Below are 16,005 nucleotides of genomic sequence, written 5' to 3'. Positions count from 1 at the left end.
CTTACCAAGTGTGTTGATCCAGAGATTCAAATGCTGCAGCGGTGCTGAGCCACGTACAGTATTTTGAATATTTTACCACTAGTTATGTGTTGTCAAATACAGTATATTACAGTACTTAAATTTAACAGACCCTCATCCTCGCCAGACACTCCTTCCCCTTATTAGTCTGTTAAATCAAGGTTTTACTGTAATCAGGGCTGGCTCAAGGCATAGGCGGACTAGGCAGGCGATGACTGAATTACTTAAAAGGCTATAACCACAGTCCTTCGCATCTTTTTTTGTTTTGACAGGCGTAGAATATTTCAGTCCGGTGAGATGGAAGATGAAGCCACAGTCAGCGGTCAAACGAGTACCCAGGACAGGAAGACAGGATTACTACAGGTTTGATTGCGATGGGTCTCTCGTCTCCCTTCAGTCGTGTCGAGGTTACTGTGGAGGGGTTACTTACTCAGTCACACTGACATCCAAACGAAAGTATTTATCAGGTGCCAAGAAAAGAAAATGTGGGAAAGAGGAAAATGAAAAAAATAAACATCAGAACCAATGGGAACTTCCTGAAAGAAGTTGAGCTTATTGCTAAATTTGACCTTATTTTGAAACAACGCATTGAACGAATTGAGAGTGGAGTAGGAAGACATGTCACTTGGTAAAATAATTAAAAATGAGCTCATCAAGTTAATCAGTGGCAAAATCCTGGAGAAAATCTTAACAAATGTAAAAATGTATAACTACTACAGGTTGTACCTCTCTAGTCCGGCAACCTCGGGACCTGACCGGTGCCGGACCATGGAAATTCACCCTTTTCCTGGATAGATAGTGACTTGTGCCTATGCTTGGAAGCACTAGCACCACTTTCTCTGCATCATGGTCTCTTTGAAGACATATTGAAGGGTTAAATGTCATATAGTAGTTTCTCAAATTTCGCGAGTTTTTAATTCTTAACGTATTTTATTGGAACACAAAAAAATAAATAAAAAAAAATTTTGCCCGCGGAAACTTGAATTTCGACGGGTTTGAACGGCCCGCCAACGTGCAGACGACATGCATAATCGTGTAAACAGCGTCATTTCTCTTATGTACAAAAGATTCATTATTGTTTATTACTGAATGTCTTTTTTATTTAATTAATGTTTATGTGTGCAAAATGAGCAATACAATTCATTAATAATACGTAGAATATTAAAACACACGAGGAAATGACAGCATTGTTTTCGTTGATTACAAAGCCATTGACTGACTGGTTCTACATATAAAGCTGAAGAAAATAAGACCTTGGTTGTAGCTGTAGTAAAATTAATATGGTTGTTTTAAGTAATGTTATTTAATGTTAATAAATGGAACAATAGAAGTAGCTAATGATAATGGTAATGAAAAAAGAGAGATCGCGTATGTATGTGCGCATGCGCACACGTGAAAACATATCGTCATTAATTTACATAAGAATATGAAAGTAACACTTATTTACTGTTCATATATATTTTAATTAATGTATCTGAATTTGTTTTTATTGAATTAATGTGTGTGTGTGTGTGCAAAATTAACAATACAATTTATTAATAATACGTGGAATATTAGAGGAGACGAGACGGCTGCCGGCATTGTTTATGTTAAAGCTTACGAAACCAGTGACCGATTGGTTCTACTTTTTAAAACTGAAGAAAATAAGACCCTGATATTAGCTGTAGTAAAATTAATGTAAAAAAATTAATATGGTTGTTTGAAGTACCTGTAATGTTATTTAATGTTAATAAATGGAACAATATAAGTAGCTAACCATTAATGGTAAAAAAAAAGAGACTGTGCGTACGTAAGTGCGCACATGTGAAAACATATCGTCATTACTCTACATAAGAATATGAAAGCAACACTTATTTACTGCTCATATATATTGAAGGGTTAAATGTTGTATACTCTGTATAGACAAGCAGAGAGAGAGAGCAGCCGAACTGCCGGATGTAAACAAACCTTAATTTCTCGCGGCTTTGTTTTTTTTTGTTTTTAAGGGGATTAGCCCACCCGGGCATAGGTCACTGACCCACATTGGGGCCTGAGGGGCAAAAATTTAATACTCCTGTAATAATAATTCAGATAAAAAAAAAAGAAAAAAAGAAAGAAAAAAAGCTGCCTATCTACCTATTGGACAAACTTAAAATCGTTCCGGACCACGGGAGTTTCCGGACCACAGAATGCCGGACTAGAGAGGTACAACCTGTATTCAATTATTCTGGATTGCACAACTGATATCAGCCATCAAGAACAAATGTCAGTCATCGTGCTAAAGTAATTAAATTACAAGGGGGTAGCTTGGCAATTTTTGTGTTCCAAATGCAAAATTTTTACCTCGATATGAGGTGCTTTCCCCCCTAGTGGGAACTGCCATGTAGTGGTGGGGAGGCTTGAGGTCCTCTGATGAGCCACACGACAGGGGGCTGTTCCCCCCATTCCTCCTTAAGGAGGAAAGTGCTTCCCATACTGGAAGGGTCATCAGGGAGGGATGAGACTAAATTCTTGATCTGCTAGCCTTGAGAGCTGGTTAACGGCAGCTATCCTCTGGCCCAGTCCGCAAGGGCTAGAGAGTAGCTCTCCCATGTGTTTGCTGTACAGTCAGTTCTGCTATAACGCAATAGTTGTGTTCTTGTAAAACATCGTGTTATAGAAATTCGCGTAATAGAAATAACAGGGCTTATGGAGAAAATAGGGTTAGGTGCAGATTACTCGAAATCGAAAAAAATTTCGTAGTTAGCCTAACACAAAGGATAGCACAGTCTAAATAAATGTTACATTCATATCTAATAATGAAATCATACAGTAAATGTTACACTTTACCTTGAAAAAATATGAATATAACTTGATGGGTTGATGTTGAGGAGTCTTGCAGACAGGATTTGACACTTGTCAGCATCATCATCAGTATCATCATCAGGTGCAGTTTTGGTTGCATGGGAGGGAAGAAAAAAATGTCTAATTCCAGAAGTGGATGGCTGTGGTTCAGTGTCTTCAGTCTGCTTCTTGGGGGTTGACTTTAAAAAGACGTCTAATGTTTGCTGCTTTGCCTCTTTCTTCTTTCACAAAGAAGCTGTTCATAAGGTGCCAAAAAAGATTTAACACCACGAACTGCAATCCTGCTCCTTTCTGCATTGTAGTCATTGTCTTCCAAGATCTGCAACTGCTTATCAACTTCCCTCAGGATAGAAGACAAAACAGAAGTGGGAAGCTCTCGTGGTTTTGCATCCTGGACTTCTTCATCTTCGGCATCTTCTATTTCCCCAGCAGCAACAAGTTGTTGTAGATCTTCTGTAGAGAGGTCTTCACAGTGGGACTCAAGCAGTTCCTCAACATCAGCGCTTTCCACTCAGCAAAGCTAACTTGCTTTGCAAGAGAAACACAATTTTCTTTAATTTTTGGGAGCTCCTCTGATGCATCAAAGCCTGTAAAATCATGAATTAAATCTGGGAGACGCTTCTGCCAAACTCCACTCAAGCAGTCCTTACTTACTTCACCCCAGGCCTCCACAATGATGTCAATTGCATGCTTGATGTTGAAATTTTTCCAAAACTGAAGAACACTGGCCTCATCATTTCCTTCCTCAGTAGCTGCAATAAGTTTCTTAAATGTACGCCTCAAATAATAGGCTTTGAAGGCTGCTATTACTCCTTGGTCCATTGGTTGAAGGAGAGATGTTGTATTTGGAGGTAGAAAGAGCATTTTGATATTGTCAGAAAGCTCAGCAATGGTGGTAGGGTGGCTTGGTGCATTATCTAAAATGAGGAGAATCTTAAAATTTATATTCTTCTTGCAATATTTTTTAAAAGCATTTTCAAAAACATCCACAAGAAGGTTAGAAAAAATTTGTCCCGTCATCCAACCTTTCTTGCTTGACCTAAAGTGAACACCTAGAGTAGATTTTATGTAACCCTTTAAAGCTTGCGGGTTGAAAGAGTGATACATCAACACAGGCTTAAGCTTTAAGTCTCCACTAGCATTTGCACCCAACAACACTGTCACACGGTCCTTCGCAGCCTTAATGCCTGGAGCATGTGCTTCATTCTTGGAAATGTAAGTTCTTGTTGGCATGCGCTTCCAGTATAAACCTGTTTCATCCATATAAAAATTTGGTCTAAGGTGTAGCCTTCTTCCTGAATCAATTTCTTTACAGTGGGAGGAAATGCCCGGGCACTTGCTTCGTCGGCACTTGCTGCTTCACCACATAACTTTACATTATGAAACGCATAGCGGTTCTGAAAACCAGAAAACCATCCACTACTAGCACTAAAGGCAACCACATCATCAGGATTTTCAGCTTTTTTCTTTAGGTCCTCATATATTGACAAGGCTTTCTCTTTAATGGTGAGGAAGCTGGTCCCAGATCGCTTTTTCGTTAGATCTTCTATCCAAACACTTAGAAGCCATTCCATCTCCTCAAGTTCCTTTAGCTGTGATCTCACACTTTTGCTAGCACTCAAGGTTTTTCCAGCAATACAGCTTGCTTTAACCTTTGCTGCATTGTCTCTAATGGTGCGTAAAGTAGACTCCTTTATTCCCGTTGCACGCACAATATCACATGTTCTTTCCTTATTTTCAACACGCTTGACAACATCAAGCTTTTCTTCAAGTGTTATAGCCTTTCTTTTACGATCACCACCGGAAATGCGATCGCCAGAACGCTTCCCGGAGATATTCTTCTTTTCCATAGTCACAAAATTGGAGAAACAGTAAATCTGAAATCACTGAGGACGCTTAAAAACTTCTCACGTGTTTCAGAGTGAACATGTGGTCTAAACAGAGCGCGCTGGTCTAAAACGCTACGTATTTTGTTTTTCTCTCTTAATTAAAATTTTACATTTTACATATACTGTACAGGTATACTATATACATAAATATTACATAAATTATTTCTGCAATTCTTCTCAAACAAAACACATGAATCAATTGAACATGTGATGTCGAACGTGAACTGTAAACATTGCATAACCCTGCGCCAAGCCATAACACTGTACAGTACACTTTAAACGCTACGTATTTAGTTTTTCTTTTTCATTTAAATTTTTACAATTTACATACAGTATATATATGTAAATTGTAATTTACGTATTATTCATATTATGCTACAGCGCCCACAAAACATGAGAAACGTTTGAGTGAGTCCCCCAGTAAAGATGTCCGTTCTCTACCCACTTCAGGATGTCTTAGTCCTCAGTTTTCTTTTTGTGTACTCACTCAGGGACTCAAGTATTACTGTATATAACACAGGATGAAAAGGGAATTTGAAATTATGAGCGAATGAATTTATTATACAGTGATCAATTAACATAGTTTTGATGTGTTTAAGTAGTATTCAGGAGCCTTCAGCCTAATAATGTTACAACATTCGTATCACTCACTCTAAACCACGAATTCCATCCATACAGAGAGAGAGAGGCCAAGCAGTCTGTTTACATCACACACACATAAATATTACATATATTATTTCTGCAATTCTTCACAAACAAAACACATAAATCAATTGAACATGTGATGTTGAACGTGAACTGTAAACACTGTGTGTGATGGAAACAGAGTGTGGGTGTAAAATGCTACGTAATTTGTTTTTCTCTTTTAGTATTTAAAATTTTACAATTTACATATACTGTACAGGTATACTGTATACATAAATATTACATAAATTATTTCTGCAATTCTTCACAAACAAAACACATAACTCAATTGAACATGTGATGTCGAACGTGAACTGTAAACACTGCATAACCCCGCGCCAAGCCACAACAACCGTTCGAGTGGAATCGCATTAGAGCAAACGCGTTCGCGTTTTACAAATATTGTTCCTCTACTCATCAATCGCGTTAGAGCCAATTCGCGTTGTCCAAACACGCGTTATAGCAGAACTGACTGTACGTGGCGACCTATGAGGCTGGGAGATGGGAATCCTGAAGGCTGAGCGATGCTGCCAACTGCGCCCTGTGGCTAGCAATACAGTGATATCTCTGTTTGCCGGAACAATTGGCGCAGAGCACTTCCGGGGATGAGAGATTTCCGGGTAACCAGACAACTTTCTCAAACCTGGAAAAATTCCTTATTCCCGGAGTCTTTTCCGGTTACTGGGAAAAGTTTCCGAGAGTCTAAATTCGACATCTTGCACAGACGGACACTAGCCCGCTTATCCAGAACATTTCTGGGTGTTGGGGATGTTTTCCTTGAGTCTAAACTACCGGAGTCCATAAATGCAGTTCCAATTAAGTTAGAAACTCCATTTATTTACTATAATAATTCAGAATAGTTTATCTAAAAGTTTGGTTAAATAAATATATTTAAAAATAATAAATCTATAGGATATGTGCATACTTATTTTTCACCCCCATGGAGCTGTGGGGGATTGGTGGGTCTCATAGAGCTTTCTGTGCTAAAAATAAAAATAGGATTAGAGTGTGTTTGCCAGATGCTGGGGTGGGGGATATACAGTCTCTCCTCGACTTACGACTGGGTTCCGTCCCGACGACCAGGTAGCAAGTCGAAAAGGCAAAAATATTACATAGAAATTCTAAAGTGGCCGGGGCACAGACGGTGGAGAGGAGCTGGTGGCCGTGGCGGCTGCGGTAGTGGTTTGGGGTAGGTGTCCAGAGATTAACAGACGATATTGTGAAGGTCTGGAAAAACAGCCCACGAGTCCAGGACCTATGATGAGATCACAGCCAGAATTTGACGAACAGCGGGGTAGCTAGATAGTGACTATGGCAGCTGGGGTGAATCTGCCGGTGACACAGGTAGCCGCTGCCGTTCTCACCTCTGTCCAACCCCCCCCCACCCCCCCAAGTGTTGGTCGCACCAGTAAACGAGAGAGTTAGCAGTAGTAACGAGCAGGAAGATTGTTTCCGCCCTTACACAGCTCCCCCAACAAAAATCTACTGTAAGGTAGATTAAAACTTAAGATTGGTACACAAAGCATAATCATCTTACAACAAATGCTTAAATACACATATCAAAATAAGGAAGGGTCACATAAACGAATAGGTGGAAACTTGATGTCCAAAACGTAAGGCCGTATCAAGGAACTGCACGTGGGATCCACTTCAGTCCAGGTTTAAGTTTGGGCCTATTACCAGTCGTAGAGGATTCTTCTATCTCGTCAGGTGTTAGCAGCAACTGGCAACCGAGATCATCAGAGTCTGGTGCCCGAACTTCACAGGAACTCTTGCAGGGTAGTGCCTCGACTAACTCTAGCTTGGGAACGTCGTCAAGGGCACGTGCAATGTGGGTCCTGCAATTATATTTCCTTAACAAATTAGCTTGGTGTAATTTAGGCTTCTCAGAGGAAGGGGGTGAGAACGGTCCAACAAAATCTATGGCTACCCGAGAAGATGGTTCTGTAATGACGGGTAAGGGTTCAAGTGGAACAGGATGGACTCTACCCTTGGCAGACATACGTGGGCACTGATCACAACTCATACAAAAAGCTCTAATATCCACTCCCATACCTGGCCAGTAAAACTGATAAGCAACCTTCCTATAAGTTTTCCTACGAGAACAGTGACTTGCTAGAGGGCTCTAGTGAGCTACAGAGAGAATGTTACTACGACAAACAGCAGGGACAACAAGTAAAAACCTACCTACTTTGGCTAGTCACTTGGATGACACACAAGACCTGTGTAACACCCCATTAATAGAAACAACCTTGAAAACCGACCCATCTCTCACCTGATCCTCCTCCCCGGAAGTCACCTTCTCCCTTACCCGCTTCAGAGTGGCACACGAGTCTTGAAGCTTTGCGAATGCCTTGGGCGTCACAGTCAGTGGCAACAAATTCGGCAGAATGAGAGGATGCGGTCGTTTCACCTTCACCATCCGTGTCTCTACAGCTTGGACCTTGGCTGCAGGCGTGGTGGCGTGTGAGGGTGGCGAGGCGACATCGGCAGGTGGCGCATTGTCGTCGTCAGCAGGTGGTGTGGGGACTGGTGCTGGTGGCGAGGAGACTGGTGCTGGTGGCGAGGAGAGTTTTAAAGGTTCCGGGTCGTTAGGGTCACGAACACCGGGAACATTACCAATGGGGACACTAGTAAATTTAATGGGAGCTCTTACCACATTAGACCAACCAGTGAAATAGGGGCAACGCAGGTAGCACCTAACAACAGGGAACTGGTGAACACGACCCAAATAATCGGCGACACTAACCTTCGGGCAGCTGGAGATGTCAGTGTCAGGCAGGTCTTCCTCAGAGACAATAATGCACGAGCAACCAGTGTCCCTGATGAAAGTAGATGCCCTAAACCCATTTATTGTTCCACTAACACAATAACGGGGGCAGCTCCTGTCTTCCAAACAGAATCCGACCTTGTTGCTGGGCTGATGAGTGTCAGCAGTCTTGAAGGCGAGGGGATTCCTGGGACAGCGAGAACGAATGTGCCCTTCTTCTCCGCAGCTGTGACACCGCACAGCTGGTGAACTACTCCTGTGTACTCCTGGGGATGGTTCCTCGGAGGACGGAGGTTCGCAATCTTTACTACAGGAGGGGAAGACTTAGGGTAGGCGTTGCGAGCAGACGCCCAGTTGTCGGCAAGATGCACAGCTTCTCCAAGCGTCGCTGGCTGGTGTTCTTTGATGAAAATTCTCAAGTCTGGAAGTAGAGAAGACAAAAACTGATCTAATATCATGAAGTTAGAGAGAGACTCAAAGGTTTCTTCAACCCCTGATGTCTCCAGCCATTGTTGAAACAAACGACCCAGGTGAATCGAAAACTGCTGGTACGTTTCTCCTGCTCTAATCTTCGTTCTGCGGAAATCAACACGATAACTGTCAGAAGTCTTGTTAAATCATCGCAAGAGAGCTTGCTTCAACAAGAAGTAATCTCTGGTGATGTCGGCAGACAGGGACGTGTAAATCTCTACCGGCTTACCACTCAGTAAGTTACCCAACCTTACAGCATAGCTATCTGGGTCTACACCAAGCAGCTCGGCTACCCGTTCAAACCTAACAAGGTAGGAGGCGATGTCTTCTCCTTCACGGTTCACAGGCAAGCTGGGTTTTACCACATTGTCTTGTATATGGCCAGAGGATTCTGGTCTACTTGAAGCATTAATCCTAGCTAGTTCTAGGTCCTTTTCTATCTGCAACTTAGCTAATTCGAACTCTCTTTCTCTATCTCTCTGACGTTCCTCCAACTCTCTTTCTCTCTGACGTTCCTCCAACTCTCATTCTCTCTGACGTTCCTCCAGCTCTCTTTCTCTGACGTTCCTCCAACTCTCTTTTTCTGAAGCTCCTCTCTCACTTTCTGACGTTCCTCTCTCTCGGCATTCTGTTGGTTGACCACATACTGGCCAACCTCAGTACCTGTCAGACCCAGGGCCCCCGCTTGACTTTTCAACTCCGCAAATTTATACAAAATGATACGAAAGGCCAAGAGCAAAAGAAAAAAATACACAACTTACCCCGCAAATAGCCAAAGGTAACCTACCTAGTGGCTCAATCAGACCAATAAATGATTTGATCAGACTGGAGGGAACCTCGTTCCTCACCCAGCCCAGCTGAATCACACTCAGGGTAAAGAAACTGCACCAGGTGAAACAACAACAAAAATGCTATGACAGCATCCACATTGCACCCCAACCAACACTAATTAACTTCCCCAAGTACAAGGGAGAGCAACAAAATTAGCACAACAGAAGGAAGGGATAACCCCTGAACAACACTTACTTCCGGGCCACAGACAGTAAGTGGCGCGCTCACGGCGACTTACAACAAAACCGGAACAAATATTAGCCCTCAGAAACCAAAGGTCAGAGACAAATCCTGGCAAGGTCACCACTTGTAAAGGCATGGGACTTAGGGATATAAATCCCTTACCAGACTTATCAGGATCTTAATAAAGGAATGTCTAGGACCATGGTTTTCTGAGGAATAACAAACAACCGTTTGAGATTGACATCTCTTTACTATAAAAAATATAACAAAACTCTGACACCACATAAAGAACATCAAGTAACAATTACGGGAGTCAAACAATTAAGGCAGTCCACAGTTAATGCAGTCAAACAAATAATGGAAGCAAACAATTAAAGGGAGCAAACAATTAATGGGAGTCAGCAATTAATAGAATCAAACAATTAATGGGAGTCAAACAATTAATGGGAGTCAACAACTGATAGAATCAAACAATAAAAGTGGGTCAGCAATTAAAGGAATCAAACAACAAAAGAATCAAACAATGAACAGATATTTCCTACGGCAGTGGCCCTGGGGACGGTCCAGACAGGCTTCCTCACTCGAACGTCAGCGGCCGATGTCTTGATACAGGAGACGAAACACCGGGGCAGAGACGGTGGAGAGGAGCTGGCGGCTGTGGTAGTGGTTTGGGGCAGGTGTCCAGAGATTAACAGATGAATTGTAAAGGTCTGGGAAAACAGCCCACGAGTCCAGGACCTATGATGAGATTCACCCCAGCCGCCATACAGTCACTATCTAGCTACCCCGCTGTTCGTCAAATTCTGGCTGTGATTCATACTCAATTTTTGCCCCCTTAGGGTCTTCTGATCACAACCTTATTTCTATTAAATCAAACTGGGCACGACCACCTCCCCCACCCCCCTCTAAACATCAACTATGGCACTATCGGAGGGCAAGCTGGCAATCCTTGCGAGAATTCTTCACCAACTTTCCTTGGGATGACTGTTGCTTTTCCACTCGGGATGCCTCGGTATGTGCTGACAGCATTGCTGGGGTTATACAGGGTGGTATGAGTGCATTTATCCCATCTTCTACCAAAACTTTCACATTACAATCATGGTTTGATCGCTCCTGCTCTCTTGCTTGCAGGGTGAGAGATAGGGCATATCTAGCTATGAAACTATCTCCTCCTATTACCCACACCTCTTTCATTACTTCTAGGAATCGTTGTAAGGCTATTCTTCGTAGGGCCAAGTGGAATTTTATTAAAAGAAAGACCGCTGTCCTGACTAATTCTTCTTCTAGTAAATCTTTCTGGTCCATAATTAAAAACATCTGTAACAACTTCTGCACGTCTTCTTTTCCTCCCTTCTTCCGTTCCAATAACTCTATAGCCAACTCTCCCCCTGACAAAGCCAACCTCTTTGGCACCTTATTCTCCTCTAATTCCACCTTAGACGATTCCCACTCTATCTCTCCTACCCCTGCAGGGTTGCCGGTGTGTTATCCAGGTTGGATGTGAGTAAGGCGCATGGACCGGACGGAATACCCCCTCGTGTTCTGAGGGAGTGTGCTGAAGCCGTGGCCCCTGTGCTTCTCGCCTCTTTTGCCTTTGCCTCAAAACCCCAACTTTTCCTTCTTCTTGGAAGCATGCCTTGGTTCAGCCCCTCCTGAAGAAGGGTGTCCATTCTAATCCTCTAACTATCGCCCCATTGCCCTAACTTCATCCCTCCCTAAGATTTTCGAAACTATCTTGAACTCCCATTTTCTCCGTCACCTTGAACGCCTTTCTCTTTTGTCGGATCACCAGTATGGCTTTCGCCAGGCGAGATCTACTGGTGATCTGCTCTCCTATTGCACCCATCTTTGGTCATCCTCTCTTAGGGATTATGGGGAACCTTTTGTCGTGGCTCTCGACATCTCCAAAGCATTTGACAGGGTATGGCACAAGTCGTTGCTATTTAAACTTCCCTCTTTTGGTTTCTCTCCCCACTTTGTTTTCTCATCTCTAGCTTCCTTGAGAACCGATCCATGGTAGTTGTTGTTGAGGGATCGATTTCTCGCTCTTTCTCTACCAGTAGTGGTGTCCCACAGGGTTCTGTTCTTTCACCATCTCTCTTCCTTCTTTTTATCAATGATTTACTTCACACTACAACTAATTCTATCCATTCTTATGCTGATGATTCCACTCTTCACTCTTCCTCACATTTTCCCCTTCCTCCTAACTCTCAGACTGGATCTGTTTCTAGAGCTGATATCATTACTTCTATCAATGCGGATCTGTGCAGCATCTCTGAATGGGGAGGTACAAACTTGGTTATGTTCAATAGTAATAAAACTCAATAATTACCAATTACATTTTGTAAATTAGACGATCTCCCACCAATTACATTTCAGGACGCTATCATCCTCCCAAATTCTGAAATAAATATGTTAGGCCTCACCATTTCCTCCAATATGTCCTGGAAATCACACATCCTTAAGATAACTAAAGCTGCCTCCCGAAAGTTGGGAATGCTGTACAAATGCCGCAGCTACTTCACTCCTGAGCAGTTGCTCCAAGTATATAAGGGATTCATTCTTCCTAACTTGGAGTACTGCTCTTATATCTGGGGTGGCTCTTCTTCTGTCCAACTATTAGATAGGGTGGAATTAAAGGCATTGCGTCTTATTAACTCTCCTCCTTTAGTCGACAATCTGTCTTCCCTTTCACTTCGCCGCAATGTTGCTTCACTCTCTCCCCTTTACAGGTACTTTAACGGGCAATGTTCGGTGGATTTGGCTTCCTGTGTACCACCGGCAAGGCCGTGGGTTCGTAACACACGTCTTGTCCGCGGTACCCACCGTTTCTCTGTGGATGTCGGTCACACGAGAATAACCCGTTATAGTATCTCCTTCTTTCCTCACACAGCCAAACTGTGGAATGATCTGCCTTCTTCTGTGTTTCTATGCTCATACAATCTGTCTCAGTTTAAAAAGCTGGTTTTCCGGCATCTTCGTGGTGTAGATTAATACAGTACAGTATAACCTCTTTTTTCTATATTTACAATTTCTTTCCGTTCTTTTTTTTCGCCCCCCAGGCTCCGTAGTGGGTCGTTTGACCTGTGCCCGTGTGGGCTAATTCCCGTAAAAAAAAAAATAAATAAAATAATAATATTGTCTTCGCCTGCTGCTGCATCTTTGGACATTTTTATGATGGCAAGTAATTCATCTCCTGTGACAGGGGATAAGAATAGTTCATTTTGCTGTCTGTTTTGCAAGTAGGCTGTAAATTCCTCATGCAAGACTTTTGCCAACATTAATAAAATATTCATTGAAGTGGTTGGCAATGAGGGAGGGTTCCGTTATAACTGAATCTTTCATCATAAAAGCTGATTGGGGGGCCGAAGGCTGAGTGTTCCTGTTCTGAATAGAATTTATGACATACCAGGTTCTCTAGTGTCGCCTGATGCTGACTTGAGCTTATTTGTATATTAGTTACGTCTGGCATTTCTAACTGTTTGAGTTACTCTATTTCTGATAGTTCGGTAAGCATCACCGAAAGTTATGGGTCTTTTTGCAAATTTCCTTTGGAGTTTGTGTTTTTCCTTTATCATTATCTTAATTTCGCTTGTGATATAGGGTTTGGAAATGGATACAGTTTTCACTGACTTAGTCTTGAGCGGGAAGCATTTATCAAAGCAAGCATTGAAGATGCAAGAGAAGTTACAGCTGTTCACGTTAGGGTTGTTGGAGGCATAGACAAGATCCCAGTTAGCATTCATTAGGTTGTTTTCAAAAAGGAGCATGTTGTTGGGACAGTAGTCTCTGTATTGAATTGAGACTTTACTAGACCTTTCAGGTCTTGTGGCTGTTTTATACATGGCAAAAACTGGGAAGTGATCTGAGATATTGTTATAAATCATTCCACTTGCTAGGTTGTTAGTAGTGTTGTTAGTCCAGATATGATCTATCACAGTGGCAGAGGTGGCAGTTACTCTAGTGGGTTTGGTTATAGTGTTGAAGAAGAGTTAGAATGAAGGTCTAATACTGAGGTGTCGGTTTCTGATTTTAATAGATCAAGGTTGAAATCTCCTGTAATGTAGCAGTCTTTCCTCTCTGAGCTTATGATAGAGATAAGCTCCGAAAATTTATCAAGAAAACTCCTTACATTAGTGTGGGGTCTTCTGTAGATTATTCCTACTAGGATATTTCGTGTGTCGTTATGCAATTCAATGAAAACCTTTAAATCATCTCTTACAGAAGTGTTATACTTGGTATCAACATATAGTGCACACCACCACTGTGTCGTGACGTGTTGACGCAGTGTCTATTATAATTAGGAATGTTATACAAATGGTCAATATCGTTAGTGAGTTTGGTCTCACAGAATCCAAGTACATCAAATTTGTGGGCAATAGAAGATAAACACTGATCTAAAATGATATCTTGATGCAAGGTTAAGTCACCCATTGTTGGGTTGGGGATAAATGGGTCTTATGACCTGAAGATATCTTGAATGACATTATTTTTTACCTCTGAGGTACTGTATATACATAGTACTGTACCGTATTGTATATGAAGGGTACAGGTATTAATAAGCACAGATTATTACATTAATGTATGTTTACTACACTGTAATTAATGAAAACAAATAAACAATATTGCATCATGAATGAGGCAGTATTTGCGGCACGGTCATCTTCCAATGGACCATTTGACAATACCCCCTCACCTTCCTTACCCTACAGCAGTGGTTCTCAACCTTGTTTGCCCCATGCACCCCTTTCACCATATGTCAGAATGTCATTCCCCCCTCCTTTCCAAGATTGTCTGCCTCAAAAAGTGCATTCCAAATAATATGCATATAATACTGAAAATCCTTTATTTTTTTCCATATTAGTATCAGTTCCCCCGAAAACCTGAGGGGGAAAATTCACCCCTGGTTGAGAACCCCTGCCCTACAGCATTCGTTATAAACTTCTTATTGTGTTAGAGAGATGAATTTGATGCCATAATGATCCTGAATAAATTCTCTATGAGACATTTTCAATATGATATCCTTAAACAAAATATTTTGACATGATGTAATGGGGATTCCATTCATTTATACAAAAAAAAAAATTAAAGAAAAAATGGTGATACCGGAGTCAATAAAATCAGTTCTAATTTGGTAAGACACCATTTTTTACCAAAATAATACTGAATACAAGAAGTATTAGAGCGGCAAGGTCTTGACTTCTGATCACGGGGAGGCGATGCCTATAATACAATATTTAGCCTCAAGGAGATGGTGTCTGCTTTTTCTTCCAGTGGGGATACATCCCTATGTTCGGATGACATCCCTTATGCTATGCAGTCCAAGCAATTTCTGCTGGAACTGTTTCCTGTGTGTAGCAGGAGAGACTGCCTCGTACATGGAAATATGCTATGGTTCTCCCATTCTCTTACCCCTGAAAAGACCATTATCTTCCGCTGAATTTTAGACAAATTTTCTTGACTTCGTGCATCTGTAAAGTTTTAAAACGAATGGTCAATGTGAGACTTGTATATTATTTGAATCGTGGGAACCACATGTCACCATCCCAATGTGGGTTCCGCAAAATGCACTCCACAACCGTTGCACTGCTAAGATTTGAATCAGAGGTGTATTGAGCATATGTCATGGGACAACATCATCTGACAGTATTTTTTAATATAGAAAAGGTATTCGATACAGCCTGGAGGTTTTGGACTTTAAAAGAGCAACATCATTAATAATAATAATAATAATAATAATAATAATAATAATTAACAGTTTATTGAAAAAGTCGGCAGCCCGAAGGCTGAAAATATACATTAGACAAAAATGACATATTACAAACAAAGACATGGGGTGGGTGGGTCGTTTAACAAAAGCTTTCATTACTGAAAGAAGAAGGAACACTGATTGAACATACAAATTATTATAGTTTACGGTTGATGGCCAGGGCCTGGGCTGGTCATGGAGACACCAGGTGGTGAGGTGTTCACGTGGTGTACTGTAGTAACTCGTCCTCGGGTGTTGATATGAGGGACCTCACGTGGTCATGGGGTCACCGGGTGGTGTGGTGTTCACGTGGTGTAGTAACTCGTCCTCGGGTGTTGATATGAGGGACCTCGCGTGGTCATGGAGACATCGGGTGGTGCGATGTTCACGTGGTGTGATAACTCGTCCTCGGATGTTGATATGAGGGACCTCACGTGGTCATAGAGACACCGGGTGGCGTGGTGTTCACGTGGTGTGGCAACTCGTCCTTGGGTGTTGATATGAAGGACCTCACGTGGTCATGGGGACACCTTGTGGTGTGGGGTGGTGTCACAGTACCTCACTGCTCAGTGATGTTTTGTTATCCC

The 16,005-nt window shown here is 42.0% G+C and overlaps 1 protein-coding gene across 1 annotated transcript; it reads right to left on the bottom strand.

The window, feature by feature from the left end:
- Positions 1-675: 675 nt before the first annotated feature.
- Positions 676-6,129, bottom strand: LOC121871658 (tigger transposable element-derived protein 1-like). The gene is made up of 5 exons (XM_042374069.1): positions 6,058-6,129; positions 3,867-4,077; positions 3,492-3,758; positions 3,116-3,294; positions 676-693 (listed from the first exon to the last, which is right to left on the bottom strand). The coding sequence occupies exons 1-5, from the start codon at positions 6,127-6,129 to the stop codon at positions 676-678; spliced, it is 747 nt and encodes a 248-aa protein (XP_042230003.1).
- Positions 6,130-16,005: the final 9,876 nt, after the last annotated feature.

Source organism: Homarus americanus, unplaced genomic scaffold, assembly GCF_018991925.1.
Source record: "Homarus americanus isolate GMGI-L3 unplaced genomic scaffold, GMGI_Hamer_2.0 scaffold39675, whole genome shotgun sequence".
In the NCBI taxonomy this organism is placed as follows: Eukaryota; Metazoa; Arthropoda; class Malacostraca; order Decapoda; family Nephropidae; genus Homarus; species Homarus americanus.
This window is presented reverse-complemented; position numbering and strand designations above follow the sequence as displayed.

Bases quoted from the DNA above. Each gene is read 5' to 3' on its own strand.
- LOC121871658 (XM_042374069.1), bottom strand. From the start codon at position 6,129: ATGTCGAATTTAGACTCTCGGAAACTTTTCCCAGTAACCGGAAAAGAC. The intron at 4,078-6,057 runs GTTTGAGAAAGT...TTATACTGGAAG, and splicing joins GGAATAAGGAATTTTTCCAG to CGCATGCCAACAAGAACTTA. The intron at 3,295-3,491 runs GTAAGGACTGCT...ACCTCTCTACAG, and splicing joins GGAGGCCTGGGGTGAAGTAA to AAGATCTACAACAACTTGTT.